At 48.2% G+C, this 18894-nt stretch overlaps 1 protein-coding gene across 2 annotated transcripts; it reads left to right on the top strand.

Moving 5' to 3' along the window:
• Positions 1-19: 19 nt before the first annotated feature.
• Positions 20-16798, top strand: CLCN6 (chloride voltage-gated channel 6). 2 transcript variants are annotated; one of them, XM_051786222.1, is made up of 23 exons: positions 20-228; positions 958-1017; positions 2041-2106; positions 2654-2719; positions 3403-3469; positions 3868-3974; positions 4205-4331; positions 4842-4909; positions 5006-5064; positions 5733-5865; positions 6222-6335; positions 6613-6779; positions 7657-7783; positions 7903-8029; positions 8342-8495; positions 8596-8755; positions 8893-8999; positions 9572-9758; positions 10175-10332; positions 11111-11267; positions 11863-11970; positions 12373-12498; positions 13844-16798. In XM_051786222.1, the coding sequence occupies exons 1-23, from the start codon at positions 151-153 to the stop codon at positions 13922-13924; spliced, it is 2604 nt and encodes an 867-aa protein (XP_051642182.1). In that variant the 5' UTR covers positions 20-150; the 3' UTR covers positions 13925-16798. The 2 variants fall into 2 exon arrangements, with proteins under 2 accessions (XP_051642182.1, XP_051642184.1); XM_051786224.1 differs by lacking the exon at positions 20-228 and adding an exon at positions 257-420.
• The last annotated feature ends 2096 nt before the right edge of the window (positions 16799-18894 follow it).

Genomic DNA, 18894 nt, shown 5'->3' with positions numbered 1-18894 from the left:
CCGCGGGGGCGGGGCCGGACAGGGTTTTCGTGGGCGTGGCCAGACCGTGCTCCGGGGGCGTGGCTGCGCGCGGTCTCGGGCGGGGCGGGGCCAGCCGTGGGCGGGGCCGGCGCGCGGCGTGACGCGGGCGGGGCGGGCCCCGCGGCGAAGATGGCGCGGTGCGGGTGCGGGGCCGGGCTGTGCTGCTGCTGCTGCGGCGAGCGGGAGAGCCGCACCCCCGAGGAGCTGGTACGGCCGCGCCCCCCGCGCCCTTCCCCCCGGCCGGCCCCGCGCCGCCCCCCGAACTCGTCCGTGCCGCCGGAGACCCCTCGCGCCGGGCCTCGGCGCGGCCCCGCCCCGCCCGGCGCTGGGAGCGCCTGAGGGCGGGCGGTGAGGGGGCGGGAGTGGGGCTGTGATGCTGGGCCGGGTGCCTTGTCCCGGGTACCTCACCCCGCGCTCGGCCCAGCCCCTCGGGCACGCTCGGCCCGGCGCCTCTGCCCCTTCCCGTGCGTTTCACTGCCGGGCCCGGCACCTCACGCTGTCCCTGCCCCGCACTCTTTGTGTGGGCCTCGTACCCCACCCCTGGGGCCGGTGCTGCCCCTCCCTCGTGCGGGACGGGGGTGCTGGCAGGGGCTGTCTCTGACCCCAGCATTACAGGGCGCTGTGTCTGCAAGCTGCTTGTCCTGTGCTCCCCTGGAACCTGTTGCTGTGAAGGGAAGTGGGATGTGGGGTAGGACTTTGCTGTGGGGAGCTCCTGTATAGAAGGGATGTGGGGCATTCTGGCTCTAAGGTAACACCCTGTAGAGTTGCCCTAAAGTAGGTGATAGTCTGGTAACCCACACTCTCAATTCACAGGCAACAGTGGTGTAGGCCTTCTGTGATTTTAGCCTTGCTGGCAGTGTTCACGAGTGCCTGTACATGCGTCCCTTCCCCTCGTGGTTTTCCTTTCCCACGTTTGTTTGTTTGTTTGTTTTGCAGACAATCCTTGGAGAAACTCACGAAGAGGAGGATGAGATCCTTCCCCGCAAAGACTATGAGGTGGGAAATTAACTGAGAGCAGCTCCTGAAATTAACCTGAAAAGAACTGCAGATGGGTTTCGATCTGTTTGAGTTTATGATGGGGCAGGTACTCAGAATGTATCTGTCATTAGGCTGCATTGGCATCAGTGGACATACCAAGAGATGCTGTGCTTGCAAAGAACTGCTCCTCATTTCTGGGGTAAAGCCCTTTGAGCTTGAACAGCTGCTGTTCATGTCAGACTCTTGCTGGGAAAATTTGTTTTTAGAGTCTGCTGCATTGTTCCACTTCTTTAATGTGAGATTTTCAGGCTCTAGTGCCCTTGTTTCCTTGTGACTCTAGAAAGTGTCTGTAGCTACTTGGTCCCAGTTGCCTTCCTGCTGTCTCTGTTGTCATGCTGCCTCACAGCAGATCTTCCCATGCATCACATCCTGCTTATTACAGGAGATTTTTGGGTTCTGCATGGCTGTATGGTGGCCCTGAATGGGTGTCACAAGCCAAGCCTGTTACTGCTTGGCTTGAAAAGGTGAAGATGTGGGTAGAACTAGTGGTGTTTTTGTGAATACAACTGGAAAACTATATTGCTGTTAACTCCCTGCTGTGATAAACTGAGGAATTGATGCTGTTCAGCTGGGGGAGAATTCCCATCTAGTGTTCCTGTAGTAGTAAAAGGGTAAATATAAAGATCCAGTGTTATCCCCTGCACTGTCAAAGTGGAGACACTTCAAGAAGTAAAGTATAAATCTGTACAGTGTGGCTTCTTTAATTTAAAGTCATATTACTCAGTTGAGCTTCTGTTTGATTCCCTGTCTCTCAGCCTGGGCAGTGAAATTCATCTGTTCTTTCACTCCCTGATTCTCAGGGTCTGACTCTGCTAGAAATAGTTAATTTGTTTCCAGGAGTTTTTTCTCCTACTGTTGTTTGCAAAATCTGCTGTGCAGGTAGAAATGACTTCTGTAGTCTTTAACAAGGCCTTCTAGCCATATTTTGTTTGCACAATCTGTTGTAGTTGGTTCTCTTAAATGGACCTTTTGGCGTTTCAGAGCTTGGATTATGATCGCTGTATCAACGACCCGTACTTGGAAGTTCTGGAGGGCATGGACAATAAGGTAGGATCTTGTTCTTTCTTTTTCCTAAGCTTGAGAGCTAAAACTGTGGAAATTGCTCAGAGAACCTGTGAATGCCCTATCACTGGAAGTGTCCAAGGCCTTGTTGGATGTGGCTTTGAGCAACCTGGTCTAGTGGAAGGTGTCCCTGCCCGTGGCAGGGGGTGGAATGAGATGAGCTTTAAGGTCCCTTCCAACCCAAACCATCCTGTGATTCTAAAAATGCTCCACTGCAGGAAGTTCTGTGGGATTTTTCTTCTTTATGAAAGAAATTATATGTGTTATCTTGCTTTCCCTACCAAAAGAATAAAGATCTGTGTGGAGATGATAGGTCAGCATCTGTTCTGATCTGCCCAGGTTTAAAGTGAGTGAGATGCTCAGCACTTCAGTTCCCTATTTTCAGTTTGCTGTTGTCACCATCTTCTGTTGATTTATCCCTCTGGCTGTACTTGAGCTGTCGAGCCCCAAAACACCTTTTTCCAATCCCTGTTTTTGTGTTGCTTTGACTTGACATTTTTTTCTTTCCCTTTTTTATCCTCTTCCTAAACAGAAAGCCCAGAGATACGAAGCCGTGAAGTGGGTGCTGGTTTTTGCCATTGGAGTCTGCACAGGACTGGTAAGGGTCATGCTGTTTGGGGAATGAGGAAAATTCAGGAGACTAAGCAGGAATAATTTAAGAGTCAATGGCCAAGGAGTAAAGAGGAGGAAACATTCTCTTTCATGGAGTGGAGAGCTTAGAAGCTGGAGTTGTCCTTTGGGAATTACAGCATGTTGTTGCTAGCTGATTTTCCAAGAAGTCTTTTTTTGCTTTTAGAACTTGCTGTGTTTTCTTTGTAAAGTATTCTGGCAAATCCTTTGGTTTTTCATACGGGAAAACTTGTCCAAAGTGAGCACTTAATAAATAGGTTGCAAATTTATAGCTGAACTGTATTGTGCATGTTTGGCAGTATTAGTGTCACTGCACGTGCTTTGAAAATTAGCTCAGCTGACTGTATGCTTCAGTTAAACACCAGCTTTCTTCTGTGCCCTGAAGTATGTTGAGGGTGTTAAAAGTGCTGCCAGATTAGTACTCTGAAATACAGCTCTTCAGGAATAATTCTAGGCTGGATCTGTCCTAGTGGGAAAGAGGGAGGGAGGAAATCTGACCTTTCAGAGTTACTTTACTCTGACTGATGATTCTTTTGGCTTCTCCATCCTCTGTCTTCCCACGTGTGCATACTTCTGGTAGGGCTTACCAGAGGGTGGTCTTTGTTATTGTGGGTGGTAATTGCTGATGGCAATCCTGCCTTCTTTTCCCAGGTGGGCCTGTTTGTGGATTTCTTCGTGCGGCTCTTTACGCAGCTCAAGTTCCGGCTGGTGCAAAGCTGTATCTTTAAACTCATGTGGGGGGCCCTGGTAGACTCGAGTGACCTTTTCCTTTCTGTTCCCCTGTCTTGCTCAGAACAGCTGACTCTCACACTTCTGCCACTGGTCATGTTGTTCATGATTAAGCAAGTTTTCAACTCGCTTATGTAATTCAGCCCTTGAAACTAAGGAATGTTTCCAGCATTGGGTGCATAGGCAGAGGCTGAAAGAATTAGTGGTTTCCCTTCCTCATAACTCAGTTTTGAGCTCTGGAAATGAAGCCTGGCTTCCTGATGGGTTGTGTCAGCTGGATTAGGGAGCACAGGCCTGGCTCCTGATGCTGGTGGGACGCCCAGACATTATCAAGTGATTGTGTGTTGGTGTGGGGAATGCTGTTGTTTTCCTTGACCATCCCTGCAGCGGTGGAGGAATGCTCTGAGAAAGGCTGCCTTGCACTGTCCTTGCTGGAGCTGCTGGGGTTCAACCTGACCTTTGTTTTCCTTGCCAGTCTTCTGGTCCTGATCCAAGTAAGACTTGACTCATTGCTGCTCCTCACACAGCCTCCCTTTCCTCTCACACGGGCCCTGGGTATGAAATATCCTTGCGAGAAGCACTTTCTGCCCCAAGACATCAAACTAACTCCACAGTGCTCATTGATTTAGCTATGCAGGGCCTCTTGGTCCCTTGCTCTCTGCTGAGATGTTGTTGGTCAGGTATGAAATCAGTGCAGCACAGTGTCAGTGTTTCTTTCCTGCAGCCTGTAGCAGCTGGATCAGGAATTCCTGAAATTAAGTGCTACCTCAACGGGGTGAAGGTGCCAGGGGTGGTGCGTCTGCGGACGGTGGTGTGCAAAGCCATGGGAGTGCTCTTCAGTGTGGCTGGAGGTAAGGAGGGCACACAAGGCTTATCCTCCCTGTACAGTAAAATTATTTTGGTGGGCTGGAGCAGAGTCATGAGCCCTGAATGCATTTATAGAGTAGAAAATAGCCAGGAGGATCAGGACTATGAGGAGAACAGGGGGTTTTCTGAGTGGGCTTGTCAGACATGACTGTCTAAGAGGATGTCCTGAGAATTTTCCAGGACATGCTGTCTGGAGCAGTCAGAAGGCAGCTGTGTTCTAGGCAGCAGGGCAGAATAACCTGGAGAGTTCAGAGTCCTTGTAGCAGTTGTCTTTCAATGATTCCACCCACTTGGAATGCAAAGTCTGTGCAAGTCTTCACAAACATTTGGAGGGTCGAGGGGTCAGGGGGTCAGCATCTCCTTGTGAGGCGCTGCAGGCTTGGCACAGGGATCTGTGCCATGGCATGGAAGTGGGGAGATGATCTCTTCTGATGTTGTCAGCAAGGGAGGGTGGTGATGAGGAAAGTGTTGCCTCATTAATTCTGTTTTTCCAGGTCTTTTTGTTGGGAAGGAGGGTCCAATGATTCACAGTGGTGCTGTCGTGGGTGCAGGCTTGCCACAGGTTAGTGCTGGCCTGGGTCACTGTCCTGGTCACGCCACTGCTTTGTAAGAGTAAGTTTCCATCTCCTGTGTTTCTAAATCTTTACTTTGTTTGTAGTTCCAGAGCATCTCTTTGAGGAAGATCCAATTTAACTTTCCCTATTTCCGCAGTGACAGGTACTGTACCCAGGCTGTGGAGGAGGGGAGAGGAGGAGGAGTGAGCAGACTTCCCTGGGAGAAGGGTGGTGGGCTGGGCTGAAACAGTCAGTGGTTTTCTCAGTCTCTCTCTAGTGTCCTGCAGTTTCATTCTGCAGCAAGACAACACCAGGACGTGACTCTTCCCTGCTGCTCTGGTCTCCATAGATGTTCTCTTGTACTACTTAGCAAATCTCTACTGATTTGAAACCTTTAATCTGTTAAAACCTTTAATCTGGGTGGTTAAATGGCTTCACTGTTGGGAGCAAGCTCAGTTACTCACCCCTCATGGCCAGGATATACTACAGAGAAGGTTGGTTCACCTGAATGTGAACAAATTCTTGCCTTCTTCTCTCTGTAATTCTTTCAAGTGATGCTGGAGTCCTGTGGTTTGGGATGGTTCCTCATGGACTAGACAATTGGGTAATGCCAGAATTTGATCTGTGTTGGTGCCCTACAGAAAGAGCATCATGCTGCAACAACTTAATGAACAAATGGTGGTGTCTGCCATGGCCAGCACTTCTCCCAGCTGTCACTCCTGTATCCCTGGGATATATCCATAAATGGGAATGGTCTCTTTAAGCTGCAGAACCTAAGCATCCTGAGAGCTCTAATTTGCTAAACTGGGATTGTTTTCCTCTTCATTTCAGGGATAAAAGGGATTTTGTATCTGCTGGAGCGGCTGCAGGGGTTGCAGCTGCCTTTGGAGCCCCAATTGGAGGCACTCTTTTCAGCTTGGAAGAAGGTTCCTCTTTCTGGAACCAGGGGCTTACATGGAAAGTGGTGAGTGATGATTCTTTCTGTGTGTCTCTTCCTTGGGAAGAGGGCTCCCCTTGGGAGGGCTCGTCCGTGAGGGCATCCAGATTATCCTGTCCTCTTCTGAGCTCTCCTGGCAGGAGGGAGAGTGCTTGCTCTGTCAGTGCTCCAGAGCTGCTCAAATCAAGAGCAGAGATGAGCCTGGTACTGTCTGGAATCGTGGGACAACTCTAGGCAGCAGATTTAATGTACTTGGGAGAAAGGGCTTTTGTGCCTTTGCAGTCTGATGCCTTCCCCAGGCATGAGTCTCCAGAAAGAGCTACCAGTCTTAATTTTGTAAGTCTTTTCTTCTTCCTTTTTTTATTTTTTTTTTACTTCGACAGCTTTTCTGTTCCATGGCTGCCACCTTCACCCTGAATTTTTTCCGCTCTGGGATTCAGTTTGGAAGTTGGGGGTCTTTCCAGCTCCCGGGGCTGCTGAACTTTGGCGAGTTCAAGGTAAGATTTAGCATTGTTATTTCTGTTATTTTCTTGATCGTTCAGTGTTTTCTTTCTGTTAGTTTGAGTTTGGGGATTTTTTGATACATGCTTGTCTTTCAGTGCAGGGCAATTGATTCTCAATCATTGTATTGTGTCAGTGCACTGATATCATATCCTCAGACAGAATTGCTCCCCTTTGGTCACAGCTGCTCGAAGTCTGCTATGGAGACAGAAGTGTTGGTAGGAAATTGCAGCAACTACTGTAATGCCTTTTTTTGTGCTTTTCTGCACGTAGTGCTCTGAGTCTGATAAGAAATGCCACCTCTGGACAGCTGTGGACTTGGGCTTCTTCATTCTGATGGGGATTGTAGGAGGCCTTCTCGGAGCCACCTTTAACTGCCTGAACAAGAGACTGGCCAGATACCGCATGCGGAACGTGCATCCCAAGCCAAAGCTGGTCAGGTATTTGTTCTCTCTTGGGTTTGTACAGGGATCTCTCATCTGTGTTCAGGGTCCCAAAGCACAAGCATCAATATAGGAGACTCAGTGAGTAGGATTGGAGGAAATCCCAGACATGTTATTTTAAAAATCACAAGACAAAGTCTCCATAGAACTTAAAGTGAACCCAGAAACCAGATGTTACAGTCCCTGTGCATTTTTGTACTTACTCTGGGAGAGCTGCAGCCCCTGTTACAGGGGCAGTGAAGGGAGCTCTTTATAATGGAGCTTTGTCTCCCTGCAGGATTTTTTTTATGTCACGTCCAAACAGATGTGAAAGGAATAGCTGATCTCACTTTTTTTTTTTTAAACTATCTTCATTAATTAAATCCACAACTGAGCTAATATCTGTGCTATTTAGAGAGGGAATTGCCATGTTGTTCTGGAAAGTAGCTGTTTGTTTGCTCTAGACAATTCCTAAATAAGGAGCTCAGGTTTAAAAAGAAAAAGAAGTGTATTTCAGCAGTTAGAAGAGAGATTATGAGACTATGCATCATCCTGTCCAGCCCTGTCTGTCCTTTTGCCCTGTAAGGATGTACAGAACATTGTTTCCATGTGAACAGCCTCTTCACTGAGCCTTTCCCTGGGGCTTTTTATGTGTGCCTGCTATGTGTTTCTCTGGGCAGAAATAGCTCCTTTTTGGGGCAAGCAATTAAAAAGGGGAGTTAAGGCAATTCCTGGGAGCCAAGTCATAATTCAACTTGACGTGCTGTGTCCCCTGTTCTGCTGCTAAGCTGTGGTGACTGCTGCTTCTTGCAGCCTTGTCAGAGTCATGTCCAGGGCTGGGACTGGCTTATAGTGCTGACTGTGGCTTAAATGTGGTTTCTCTTGTGTCTTTCAGGGTCTTGGAGAGCCTGCTGGTGTCACTGACCACCACGGTCGTGGTCTTTGTAGCCTCCATGGTCCTGGGGGAATGCAGGCAGATGTCTTCCAGCAGTCACAGTGGCAACGACACCCTGAGCCTGCAGGTGAGGGATCTCATGTGAAGATTACATTCCCTGTCATAGGGTTACTCCCAGTCTGCCCAAAGGCTAATGGTAGGAGACAGTGGCGTTTAAGTCTTCTTGTCTTGTGTGTCCTGCATTAGGATATGTCAGAGGATATAAATTCAAGCATCAAAACATTTTTCTGCCCGAATGAGACCTACAATGACATGGCCACGCTGTTCTTCAACCCTCAGGAGTCAGCTATCCTGCAGCTCTTCCACCAGGACGGTGAGTAGTAAGGGGACAGTACCCCATCCCATGCTTAGGCTTCAGAGCTTCATCTTGCCTGGAACAACCTTGTCATAAGCACCACAAGGTGGCCTTCGTGGCTCTAGTGCAACTGGTGAAAGTGTCCTTCATGGGAAGAAAGGCCTGCTTTTCCTCTCTTTTCACTTACTCATTGTCTGCATGTGTTTGGACTGGAGGACTCAGTAGCTGTCGTGAGATGAGCCTGCTGTGAGCTGTGGGGTGGATGGTGCAAGACTGTGTTTGTCTGACACACCCGTACCTCTTTAGTCATGGTTCTTCTTGTGTTTGCAGGTACTTTCAGCCCAGTCACCCTGTCCCTGTTCTTCCTTCTCTATTTCTTACTCTCCTGCTGGACATATGGGATCTCTGTGCCCAGTGGTCTGTTTGTACCATCACTGCTTTGTGGGGCTGCCTTCGGACGCCTGGTCGCCAACCTCCTCAAAAGGTGCATCGAGTGTGTGTGTGTGTGTGAGGGACATGCTGCAGGTGCACCCTGGGCTCTCAGGCAGGCTTTTCTGACCTTTGGGCTCTGTGCTCTGCCCTAGTTACATCGGCCTGGATCACATCTACTCGGGAACCTTCGCGCTGATCGGGGCCGCGGCGTTCCTGGGAGGAGTGGTCCGCATGACCATCAGCCTGACCGTCATCCTCATCGAGTCCACCAACGAGATCACCTACGGGCTCCCCATCATGATCACCCTCATGGTGAGTGCAGGGCCTTAACTCTGCCTTCCTGCAGGCTGCTTGAACATCTGCTGGCCCTGAATCTCTGTTCCTTCTGGGGCTGTCATAAGCCAAGGAGTCTGGTACTTGGAGCAACAAGCCTTCTGTTTGCTCTGCAGGTAGCCAAGTGGACAGGAGACTTTTTCAACAAAGGCATCTATGACATCCATGTGAACCTGCGAGGAGTGCCTCTTCTGGAATGGGAAACAGAGGTGGAAATGGATAAGTAAGGCTGCTCCTCTTGACAAGGCTGTGGGTTAGAGTTCAGAAAAGCTTTAGTTCAGGGGGATGATGCTTCACCTCCAACAAACCTGGCTGCTCTGAGGAGCAGCTGTGAGGGCTGCTGTGAACAAAGCTGGGAGTTCATCAGGAAGGAGATGCTGAAGACCTTTCTGAGGAGGGGTGGATGAGTGGAGATCTGAGGGGTGGATTTGTGAGGTTCAGCAAGAACTCAGTGAAAATGTTCCACTGACTTTGCTTCTTGCAGAATGTTATCTTCCCACCTGTCTTCTTTTCCCAATAGCATTTAAACACTTCCTATGTTATAAGTTGGAACATTTTCCCTTTCCTATATTGCATTATTGATGCAATGTTCTGTTAAAATAAGTTTTAAAAAATGGATTGTGCCATCACTGCTGATACCACAGCGAAGGTGAGCACACGGGTACAAGGAGCTGGCAGAACTCAACTGCAGCAGACTCCTTCAGGATCTCATTTTGGGATTGGCTTGTTGTCTTGTTTGTCCATCACTGTCACTGATGTGATGCATGCAGCAGCCTTGGATTTCTGTTATTTCAGGCTACGAGCCAGTGACATCATGGAACCCAACCTGACCTACGTGTACCCTCACACCCGGATCCAGTCCCTCGTGAGCATCCTGCGCACGACTGTCCATCACGCCTTCCCCGTGGTCACTGAGAACAGGGGCAACGAGAGGGAGTTCATGAAGGGAAATCAGCTCATAAGTAACAACATCAAATTCAAGGTAAAAAGTTGCTCGTTTGATAAGTTGAAGGGTACGGAGCTTTGTTTTGCAGAGGGAAGGGCCTTGCTTTAGTTATCTAGGCTGTTGTGCAGAACTCAGGTCAGAGATAAGCACTTACTGTAACACAAAATTTTTGAGAACTCAATTTCATCCCATTCTCTGGGTCATGATAAAGGCAGAAGAGTGGGCTGTGTTCCTAGAGGCAGAAGTTAAGAGGACAAAATGACCTGTTTTAGGTTAAGGGGAAGCAGAATTTGGCACCACAGTACAGTCTATTGGCTGTTCCTACAAGTCCTGCAGCGCTGGTTCGGGAATATCTTATCTGGTGGCATAAAGTTGTGATCAGATAGTTCACAGTCACTCTTGGATACCTGGACTTGGTTAGTGAGCATCTGAAAAGTGTTTGTTGTATCCAGAAATCCAGCATCCTGACCCGAGCCGGGGAGCAGCGCAAGCGCAGCCAGTCCATGAAGTCCTACCCCTCGAGCGAGCTGCGGAACATGTGTGACGAGCACATAGCCACGGAGGAGCCTCCCGAGAAGGAGGATCTGCTGCAGCAGATGCTGGAGAGGAGGTGAGATCCTGGTGTTTCCATATGTTGAGATGTGTTCTAGTGCTTCGTACAGTCCCTGTCATTCCATATGTCAGAGGAAACAGTGCTGTTGGGAGTGTGTTTTAGAAGTGACTTGTCAGGTCTCGTCACCCTGTACTGGGGCTCACGCCTGTGAGTGAGTCCCAGGCTAATGGCTTATGTCCAGCCTGTTAAATTCCCAGAAATATTTCCTGGAGAGGATGGAATACCTGGGGAGATCTCTTCTCTGTAGAAATCGATGTCCTCTTGTCTGCAAAAACCTGAGGGCTCTGCAAAGCTCACTTATCCCAGCTGATGACCTGGTTCCATGATACTGATACCACCGTTCTGGTAACTGGGCTGAGTCACCAGGCTTATGTTGCAGTTGCTTCCAAGAAGAAGCCCAGTCATTTTCTAAGTTAGTGATGGTGACTCTCATGAGTGGCATCCTGACCCTGACATTTTGCCAGATGCTTCAGCTTTTATTAGAATCTGAATAATTTGGCAACGAAAATTGCTTTAGTAGCAAATGATTAGAAATTGAGAGTTAGGAGACTCTCCATTCTGCTGCTGTGGTGATACTCTGACTACATAATGGCTCTTGACCCCCCTCTGCTGTTTTGCTTTGTGGAGTAAAGGCTTGCTTGCCCCTATCGAGAGTCCCTGAAATGTTCAGGAGAAGGTTGCAAATTGCTGAAATAGCTTCTGTTTTGGAAGCAGGGGTGTATGGCTCTCCTTAAGTTCATGCAGCTTATAACATGTGGTGTTAAATCCCTCACAGGTACACTCCCTACCCCAACCTGTACCCTGACCAGTCTCCCAGTGAGGAGTGGACCATGGAGGAACGATTCAGACCCTTGACCTTCCATGGCTTGATCCTGCGCTCACAGCTGGTCACCCTCCTTGACAGGGGGGTTTGTTACTCCGAGAGCCAATCTGTGAGTATTCCTAGCTGGGAATCGTAGCAGAGACATCCCTGCCCTCTCAGCTGAGGAGGTTGGGAACTATATTTATGGACTCCCCAAAAGAATTTACCTATTTTTACACTTTAAGGAATGCCTGTGTGTTTTAAAAGCTGCAGACAGGTACTGCAAATTCTCCCTTGCAGCTCTTAGAATAAAAGGAATTGAATTTCTGTTTAAATATCCCCAGGAAAAGTGGACAGCTGTTGTTAAAAAAATAAACCAGCAGACCCATTTGTTGCATTAAAGATGCCATCCTGTCAGAACTGGAGAATGGGAGGCAGATATCAAATACAAACAGAGCACCCAGCAGTGCATACTGTTTGTTTTTATGCTGTGTGCCAGGGTCTTACCAGAGGAGTGTCAGATGTGTCACTGAGATCAGTGTGAGCTCAGAGGCCCAGCTCCCACAAGGCTGATCTCCTGCTGCCCTCCAGTGTCGAGTGTAGGTCTGTCAGAGGTTGGGGAGCAGGGCTGTTCTCTGCCTGTATAGGTTTGGGTTTGCACTGAGAGGTACCTGTGTGGGATGGTGGCACCTGGGGGATTTCAGAGGGGTTTGTTTCCTCGGCAGAGTGCGAGTCAGCCCCGTCTGTCCCACGCAGAGATGTCGGAGGATTACCCTCGCTACCCAGACATCCATGACCTGGACCTCACTCTGCTGAACCCTCGCATGATAGTGGTAAGATAGGCTCTGCAGTGTGACAGTGTCTCCTGACTTATATTTATGACTGTTCCCAAGCCTTTAAAAGCCACTGAGAGCACGTTTAACTCCACCCTTGGGTTTAGTGACCAGCATCTCGTGCCCCTCATGCACTCAGCCTTCTCTGCCTGTGGAAATCAAGCCATGAGGTAACAGCTTCCACAGGTGCTTTTGAATAAGGTGTTGCCTGTCCAGTTTAACTTCCTTCCAAACCAAAGCAAAATAATTTCATCTTGTGCAGAAATAGAAGATGCTCACGGTCCCATACCCTGTCCAGAGATCGGTGCATTACAGACAGGACTTGTAGGAGTTGCTTGTTGGTGATTCCCAGAGATAGTGAAAATGCCTCTTGCAAATAACATGATTGCTTTTCTTCCTTAGGATGTCACCCCATACATGAACCCATCACCCTTTACTGTCTCTCCAAATACTCACGTGTCACAAGTCTTCAACCTGTTCAGGACGATGGGGCTCCGGCATTTACCGGTTGTGAACGCGGTTGGAGAGGTGGGTCCTTATCTCCATCTTGTCTTAGCTGAGCAAGGAAGCCTCTGTGTTTGTGTTTTTCTGCGTTTGGAACACTTAAGATCTCTTTTAACATTAAACAAATGCTCTAAAGAAGTCGGAATGTGATCTTCTTAGGGTCCTGAGGTGTTGTCAGTTACTGTGATTTTTTTTTTTTTTTTACTGCATTTTGTGCCCCAGCCTGCTTCCCCTTTACCTGCAAAAGGCAGGACATGCATCTCCTCTCTCAGATTTGCAGCATGTGGAAGCTCTTACAATCTTTTATCTGTTGAGGAGCCTTAAGCTCATCAACAGCCACTAATTTACCTTCCTCTTTGACAGCTTAATTCAAGGCCAGGAGTAAAGTTTCCTGTGTGTTGGGGCAGGAGGGTTTTCTTCAGGAAACTTTCGTTCTGTTCTACTCATGGCAGCAGCAAAGTAAAGGAGTATTTAAATGGTTTGTGCTTGATTCATGTTTGTCCTTGTCTCTGCCATCTACGATGCTCAGGACCAGTCAGTAGATGTCAGCAGCCTCCTAGAAACATAAGGAGAAACTGTTTCCCTTAAGCCTGAACTGGTCTGTGTGAGGCAGCACTGCTTCTTCTGCCTCTTGGGGTTCCCCATAGCTACTCTGCAGAATCTGTGAGTTGGACAAGAGATGTTGGCTGGTTCCACATTTAATACCTGATGCTCCTGCAGTACTAGAGAACAGCCTAGTTCTAAACTCTTCCAGTGTGTAAAATCAGTGAGGTGTTTCATCAGCTGAAATGTGTGATTTGACTGCTTCAGCAGCAGGCTGGGAGAAGGTCCCTTTTGCCACCTGCCAGTGTGCAGCCACCACTTACCCAATCTCACCCATTTCTCTGTTTGGCCTTTAGAGCTTCCTAGGATGTGTGTGATAGGAGCTATCTGTAATCATGTCATGTGGGATACCAGAAATGTCTTGAATGAAGCCATAAAAGACAGCTTTGTTATTTCCAATTGCAGTTTTCACTTCTCAAAGGATTTAGTTCCATCTGTAGGCTGTCTGACATGAACAGGATTTCCCTTCCTAGGCAGGAGTAATTACTGCTGTGTGCTGACATGACAGCAATGGTTAAGCTGTCTGTTCAGGTGTAGTTAAAACAGTGTCTTGCCTGGAAATAAGTGCTGGGAGAGGGAGGGGGGCATTGTTTCTATGAGGCTTGAACTCGAACCCACCCTAACTCAGCATTGGTCAAGAACTACTTACAGGTTTCCCCTTTCTGGGGGGTTGTAAAGAAGAACAGCTCTGCCATGCAACATCTCAGTGGCATGTCTCTGACACTGACTTTTGCATCTCTTTTTCCTCTTTTTCTCCCTCTTTAAGATTGTTGGGATAATCACTCGGCACAACCTGACCCACGAGTTCCTGCAGGCAAGGCTGAGGCAGCACTACCAGACCATCTGAAGCCCCTGCCCCACTGTTGGTGTGGCCTCCTCCCCGCACACGCTCTCGCATCCTGCTGGGACCCCAAAGGCCCAAGCCCTGCCCTTTGGCTTCTCACGTGCATACCAAGCCTGGGGAACTGGAAAACATCTTGCTAGCCAGAGAATTAGAGGAGCTGCCTGAGCCCAGGGCTGTTGATTGGTCTCAGGCACTTGGTTTGACCAGTCTTTATCCAGGTGTTTTCTTTCCCTGTCCCCCAGTTATCTCCTTCCATCGGATGTTGTCCTGGCATTGTGTGTTCTGCCTTTTTGGTTTGGGGTTTTTTTAAGAGTTGGAAGGAAGAACCATCAAACTCCCCCATGTCCTGTGCAGAGAACTGCAGCATCGTTCCCTTCCTCCTGTATGACTCCCTTTTCCTCTTCCTCCCTTGTTCCTGCAACTGTTGCCTTATTTGTGTGAGGAGGGGGTTGCTGTCAAGGCTGAGAGGGGATACTGAGATTTGCAGATATCCAAGAGCTACTCTGCAGGATGGCTTTTCTCAAAGGCAGTATTAAAAAATCCAGCTTTTTGGACATATACCTCTCTTTGCAAGTGCTCCCAGTTGCCCATGTTTTTCCACACTAGCTTCATTTGTTCTTAATTTCTCTACTTCTTTCATGGGGAAATGTCCCTGCTGTGACGTTTTTGACAGAGATGACTTCTGAGAGCAGCTCAACAAATCAGGAGCTCAAAAATTGTTAAATTTCACTGTTTGGGTTTATAAGTATTTAATACATTTGCAATGCATCTCAGAGAAGGGAGATCTCTGTTAGCTCTTGCTATTGTCTCCCTGTCAGAGACTCTTCCAAGGCACTTTGTGGCACTCCACTTTGTCACTGACACCCCTGCATTTCTTGGGCATTTGTAGGCACTTTGTCCTTGTCCTGGTCTAGCAGTGAGAGCCTGGGACACCTTCCCAGCTGGAGTTACAGACCAGGGAACTCCATGTCCTCAGAGCATGGAGAGGTGTTGCTTTCTGGAGGCAAATAGAGCTGATGGTCTCGAGGCTTGGTTGGATATCTGTCATGAGAGGAGCTGCTGTAGCTTCAGGCTGCCCTACAGGAGAGATACTTGGTGCTGGTGGATAAGGCAGGACTTCTGCAGGTGATAAGTGCTCTAAAAATGCTTGGGATAATGTTTGCAACTGCAGCAATCAGCATTAGGAGCCAGTTGCAGCCAGTTCAGTGCTTTAGCAGGTACCATCCTGGCCAGCACCTGCATTGTTCCAGCAGGCACCTGCCCTCCTGAGTTTGTGTGCAGATAACCCTCAGTGGGAAGCCAGCCTTGTGCCTCCAGGGGCTGCAGAGCTGATTGGCCTGATAAAGCACAGAGCATTCATTCCCTCAGCCAAGAGGCTGGGCCAAGGAACATGGGGAATGTATCCCAGAAAAGCTTCTACAAGGCCTCTGAACCCTCCAGTTAACCTGTTGTCTGCCATGAGGAACTGGCTGGGTGGGAGTTGGGACAGAAGGAAGTCAGACATTACTGATTTTCTGTATTTCCTTAGAGCATAGGAGTTGGCACCAGCTATTACTCTTGATTTGCAAGTTCTTTCCCTGTAAGTAGAGTGAGGATGTTTGTTCTCTCTGGATAGTCTCTGCAGGTGGTGTCTAAAATATCTGTATTCCCTGAGCTCTGGTCTTGCACTGAGCTATCCCAAGAAACTTCCAGCACCCTTTTGCACTCCCTGAAGCTGGGCTGTAGGTTTGAAATGTGCTTCCATTAGCCTGCCTGTCATTCAGAGGATTTGTGCTCCTGAGTGGTTACAAATCACAGGAATCCTGTTTCTGTGGGATTTCAGATCACTCTGATGTGGAATTAGCAATCCTGTCCTCTTAGAGCACCTGTGTCTCTCTAAGACAAATGTTCTCCCTCTTCCTCAGGTTGAGTTGAGTGTGTGTGGAAGGTTCCTTCTCTTCACATGAATAGAGCTCCTTAGATTGTTGGCCCTGAGGTGGTCCTGCTTTATTTCTGTACACAAACTGCAGGATATTTTGCTGCAGGATACCTTGTCATCACTACTGAGGCTGGAGTTGGGCAATCCAGACAAGGCAAGGTGGAGAATCTTGTCAGGGTTCTTCTGAGCACCAGCTGCTTCCCCATGAGAAGGCACTTGCCTCCAGCCTGCTGTCAGCTCTGTCTGCTCTGCCTGGCCATCTTATTCGAAAGCTTCAGCTGGAAAACACACCCTTTCATTCTTTCAGTATGAAAGTTTTAAATGAGGCTGGTGGGTGACCCTGTCAGCTGCTTTAAAGGGAAATCTCAGTGTGCAGTTACTGTTCTGTGGCCTGCAGAGAGGGAATTACAAGTTCACCTGACGTTTGAGATGCAGCATTTCCCTTCTGCCGAGGCTGATGCCAAGGGGCTTGTGTTGGATCAGTCTCAGTTCTCACACTTTGGTCATTTAATTCCTTTCTTACAACACACTAACTGCTTCCACTCTGGCTCTGGTTGCTTAGTGATTTACCAAGAAACTCTAACATAGGTGCCTGTAACCTTTTACTCAGAGCAACACTAAAGGAATAATAACCCAGAACTGGATTAGTTCTGATGGCAGGGTTAGAGGGTTAGTCTGGGGCCTTCTCCCCTGCCTCGTGGTCTCCTGTGCAGTGTTAATGATGCAGTTTTGAATTGTTAATTACTGTGAGCCATTCCAATGGTAGCAACTTACCTTTCCATTTGGTTTTTTTGCACTGTTTTTTCGTTATGAAACGATGTAAGCTAATTCCATGGTGTATATAAATTGTATTTTTTTTAAATTTGTATGAATATATTTTTATTTGAACTATGGCACTTGGGAAGTATTCATGTGAACCATAACATGTCTGAGAGTAAAATGTTTGTGTGTCTCCTTCAGCACTTTCAAGGCCTTTTGATGTTTCTAGTATTGTTTTATTTTTGCCCTTTTGATGTTTCTAGCACTGTTTTATTTTTGCCCTTTATGATAATAAAACTAGTAGAACATGGCAACATCCAAGAGCTTGATTTGAGGGAGTTGAGTAGTTGCTATTTATGAGCTGTCTGGATCTACAGTTTGTGCAGAGGGTGCTCTGGGGGTGGGCAGAGAGGGATGTGTGATCCTTTAGGTTGTGACCACTGTAATTCCACGTTCTCCCACAACAGCTGTATCAAAGGAGGGAATTCCCAGTGTTTGATAAGGAGCTGAATTGTGCACGTGGTGCTGCTTTCCTTACCTGAGAACTCACCTTCCTCCCAGTAAGTTAATGAAAGAGGCTCAGAGTGCAGTGTGGCACCTCTTGGTTTTTCAGGTGGCTTCTCCAGGATGTGAAAAATCTTAATTTAAACTTTTGTTTAGTTTATGGCTATCTTTCCTGCTTTTGTCCTGCTGTCTGCCTTACAGAAAAGTATTTTGTGACACTTTTTGAGTTCTCATCACGCGCTTGCAGGCCAAAGATGTAAGTAAATGCAGTCTTTGAGCACTGCAGAAATACCTGACCCCAAAATCTCACAACCTTTCCATGTTTTTCTGGATCAAGGGCCATGTTGCACAGGATGCACATAACTGATGCAGTCTAACACCCCACAGCTTGTGTGGCTCCTGCCCTCTGGCTCTCCCCTGTATCTGTGTAGTGCCAGGGAAAGCCTGAAATGGGTAAAACCTTCTCTTGGGAGGGGATGGCAGAAAGGCTGTGCTTGGGAGCTGAACAAGTGCCACAGTGGTTTTAACTGAGCTGTGCTTCTGGCAAGGGGTAGGAGGGATAGCCTGGTGAGGGTAGGAGGGGGGGATCATCAGGAGAAAGGAGTGGGGGAACTCTGCTTCAGCTCTACGCTGCCTTTGGTCATAAATGCAGGGATGTAGGAGGGAATGAGAGAGGTTTATAGACTCATTAAATCCATGTGTGTTCCTGTACCTGCACACCAGAGCTCTAACAGAAAAATTTCCAGAATCACAGAATATTCTGAGTTGGAAGGGACCCACAAAGATCATTGAGTCCAGCTCTTAAATGAATGGCCCATTCAGTGAGATTATTATTTTTTCAATTTTTGCTTTACTTCCACTTGTGTACATACCCATACAGGTGTGTGGTGTGTGCATTCCCATAGGGGTGTGGATCATGCAGCACACACAGGAAGGAACAGGGATGGCTGCCCTGAGCTTTGGCTCTGTGTATGTGTGTGAGGAGAGAGTGAAGCTCCTCTTCTTGTCCAGGGTGCTGAAGTGCTTTCCAGCAATGGTGGGATACACTCGGCCTCTTCTGCACCCACTGTTTGTTCACATGCAGTGTGTGGAAAGGGCTTGCTGGGAACTGGAATGGGACATCAGTGAGTTCCACCATCTGGGAAGGGAGGGGTATCAGTCTGTGAGGTTTGGATGTTGAGATCACTGTTAAAAAGTGAACAGGGTGTCCCTTCTCTGGGGACACGTGCAGGAATGAAGGCACAAATCCCTGTGTGGGCTGGGTATGGTTTGACACACATTTTAAGGATTCCTTAAGCATTTTGGAGCAGACACTGGACCCCACATGTACCAGTTTCAGTAGACAAACTTAGGAAACAATACTGTGTTGACAGCTCACAACTGTAACAGGTAAGACAGGACAACCCTGAGCCCCTTGCTGACTCCCCCAGCAGCTCCTTGATGCCTGCACTAGAGAATATCTCTTGGGATGGCTGAACTTACACACTGGTTTTGTCTTTCCTTTGCTTCCTCCCAATTGCCAGCATAGCAGGCCTGACTGTAGCTGCCTTCCCACCACCCTCTGTTTTCTTAAAACTTCCCCTACTCCCAAGTCTGCTTCTGTCTCTGTTCAGCATTGTGCTGGTTTTCCCAGAGAGCAGGCAGGAGATGGTAAGGGAGGGGGAAGGTCTTACAAATCATCCTTCCTTCCCACATAAAAGTGTGGGACACACTTATCAAGCAGATGTCAATCAGCAAATGCCTTTGGGGCCCAAGATTCAGGGAAAGTAAATCAAGCAAGCTGGCTGTGGCC

The sequence above is a fragment of the Manacus candei genome, unplaced genomic scaffold, assembly GCF_025592945.1.
Source record: "Manacus candei isolate 608988 ecotype Guabito, Panama unplaced genomic scaffold, ASM2559294v1 h1tg000022l, whole genome shotgun sequence".
In the NCBI taxonomy this organism is placed as follows: Eukaryota; Metazoa; Chordata; class Aves; order Passeriformes; family Pipridae; genus Manacus; species Manacus candei.
This window is presented reverse-complemented; position numbering and strand designations above follow the sequence as displayed.

Coding starts and splice junctions, on each gene's coding strand:
- CLCN6 (XM_051786222.1), top strand. CDS start 151: ATGGCGCGGTGCGGGTGCGGGGCCGGGCTGTGCTGCTGCTGCTGCGGC. Junction 2,720..3,402: donor TTGGAGTCTGCACAGGACTG/GTAAGGGTCATG, acceptor TTCTTTTCCCAG/GTGGGCCTGTTTGTGGATTT. Junction 3,975..4,204: donor GTCTTCTGGTCCTGATCCAA/GTAAGACTTGAC, acceptor TCTTTCCTGCAG/CCTGTAGCAGCTGGATCAGG.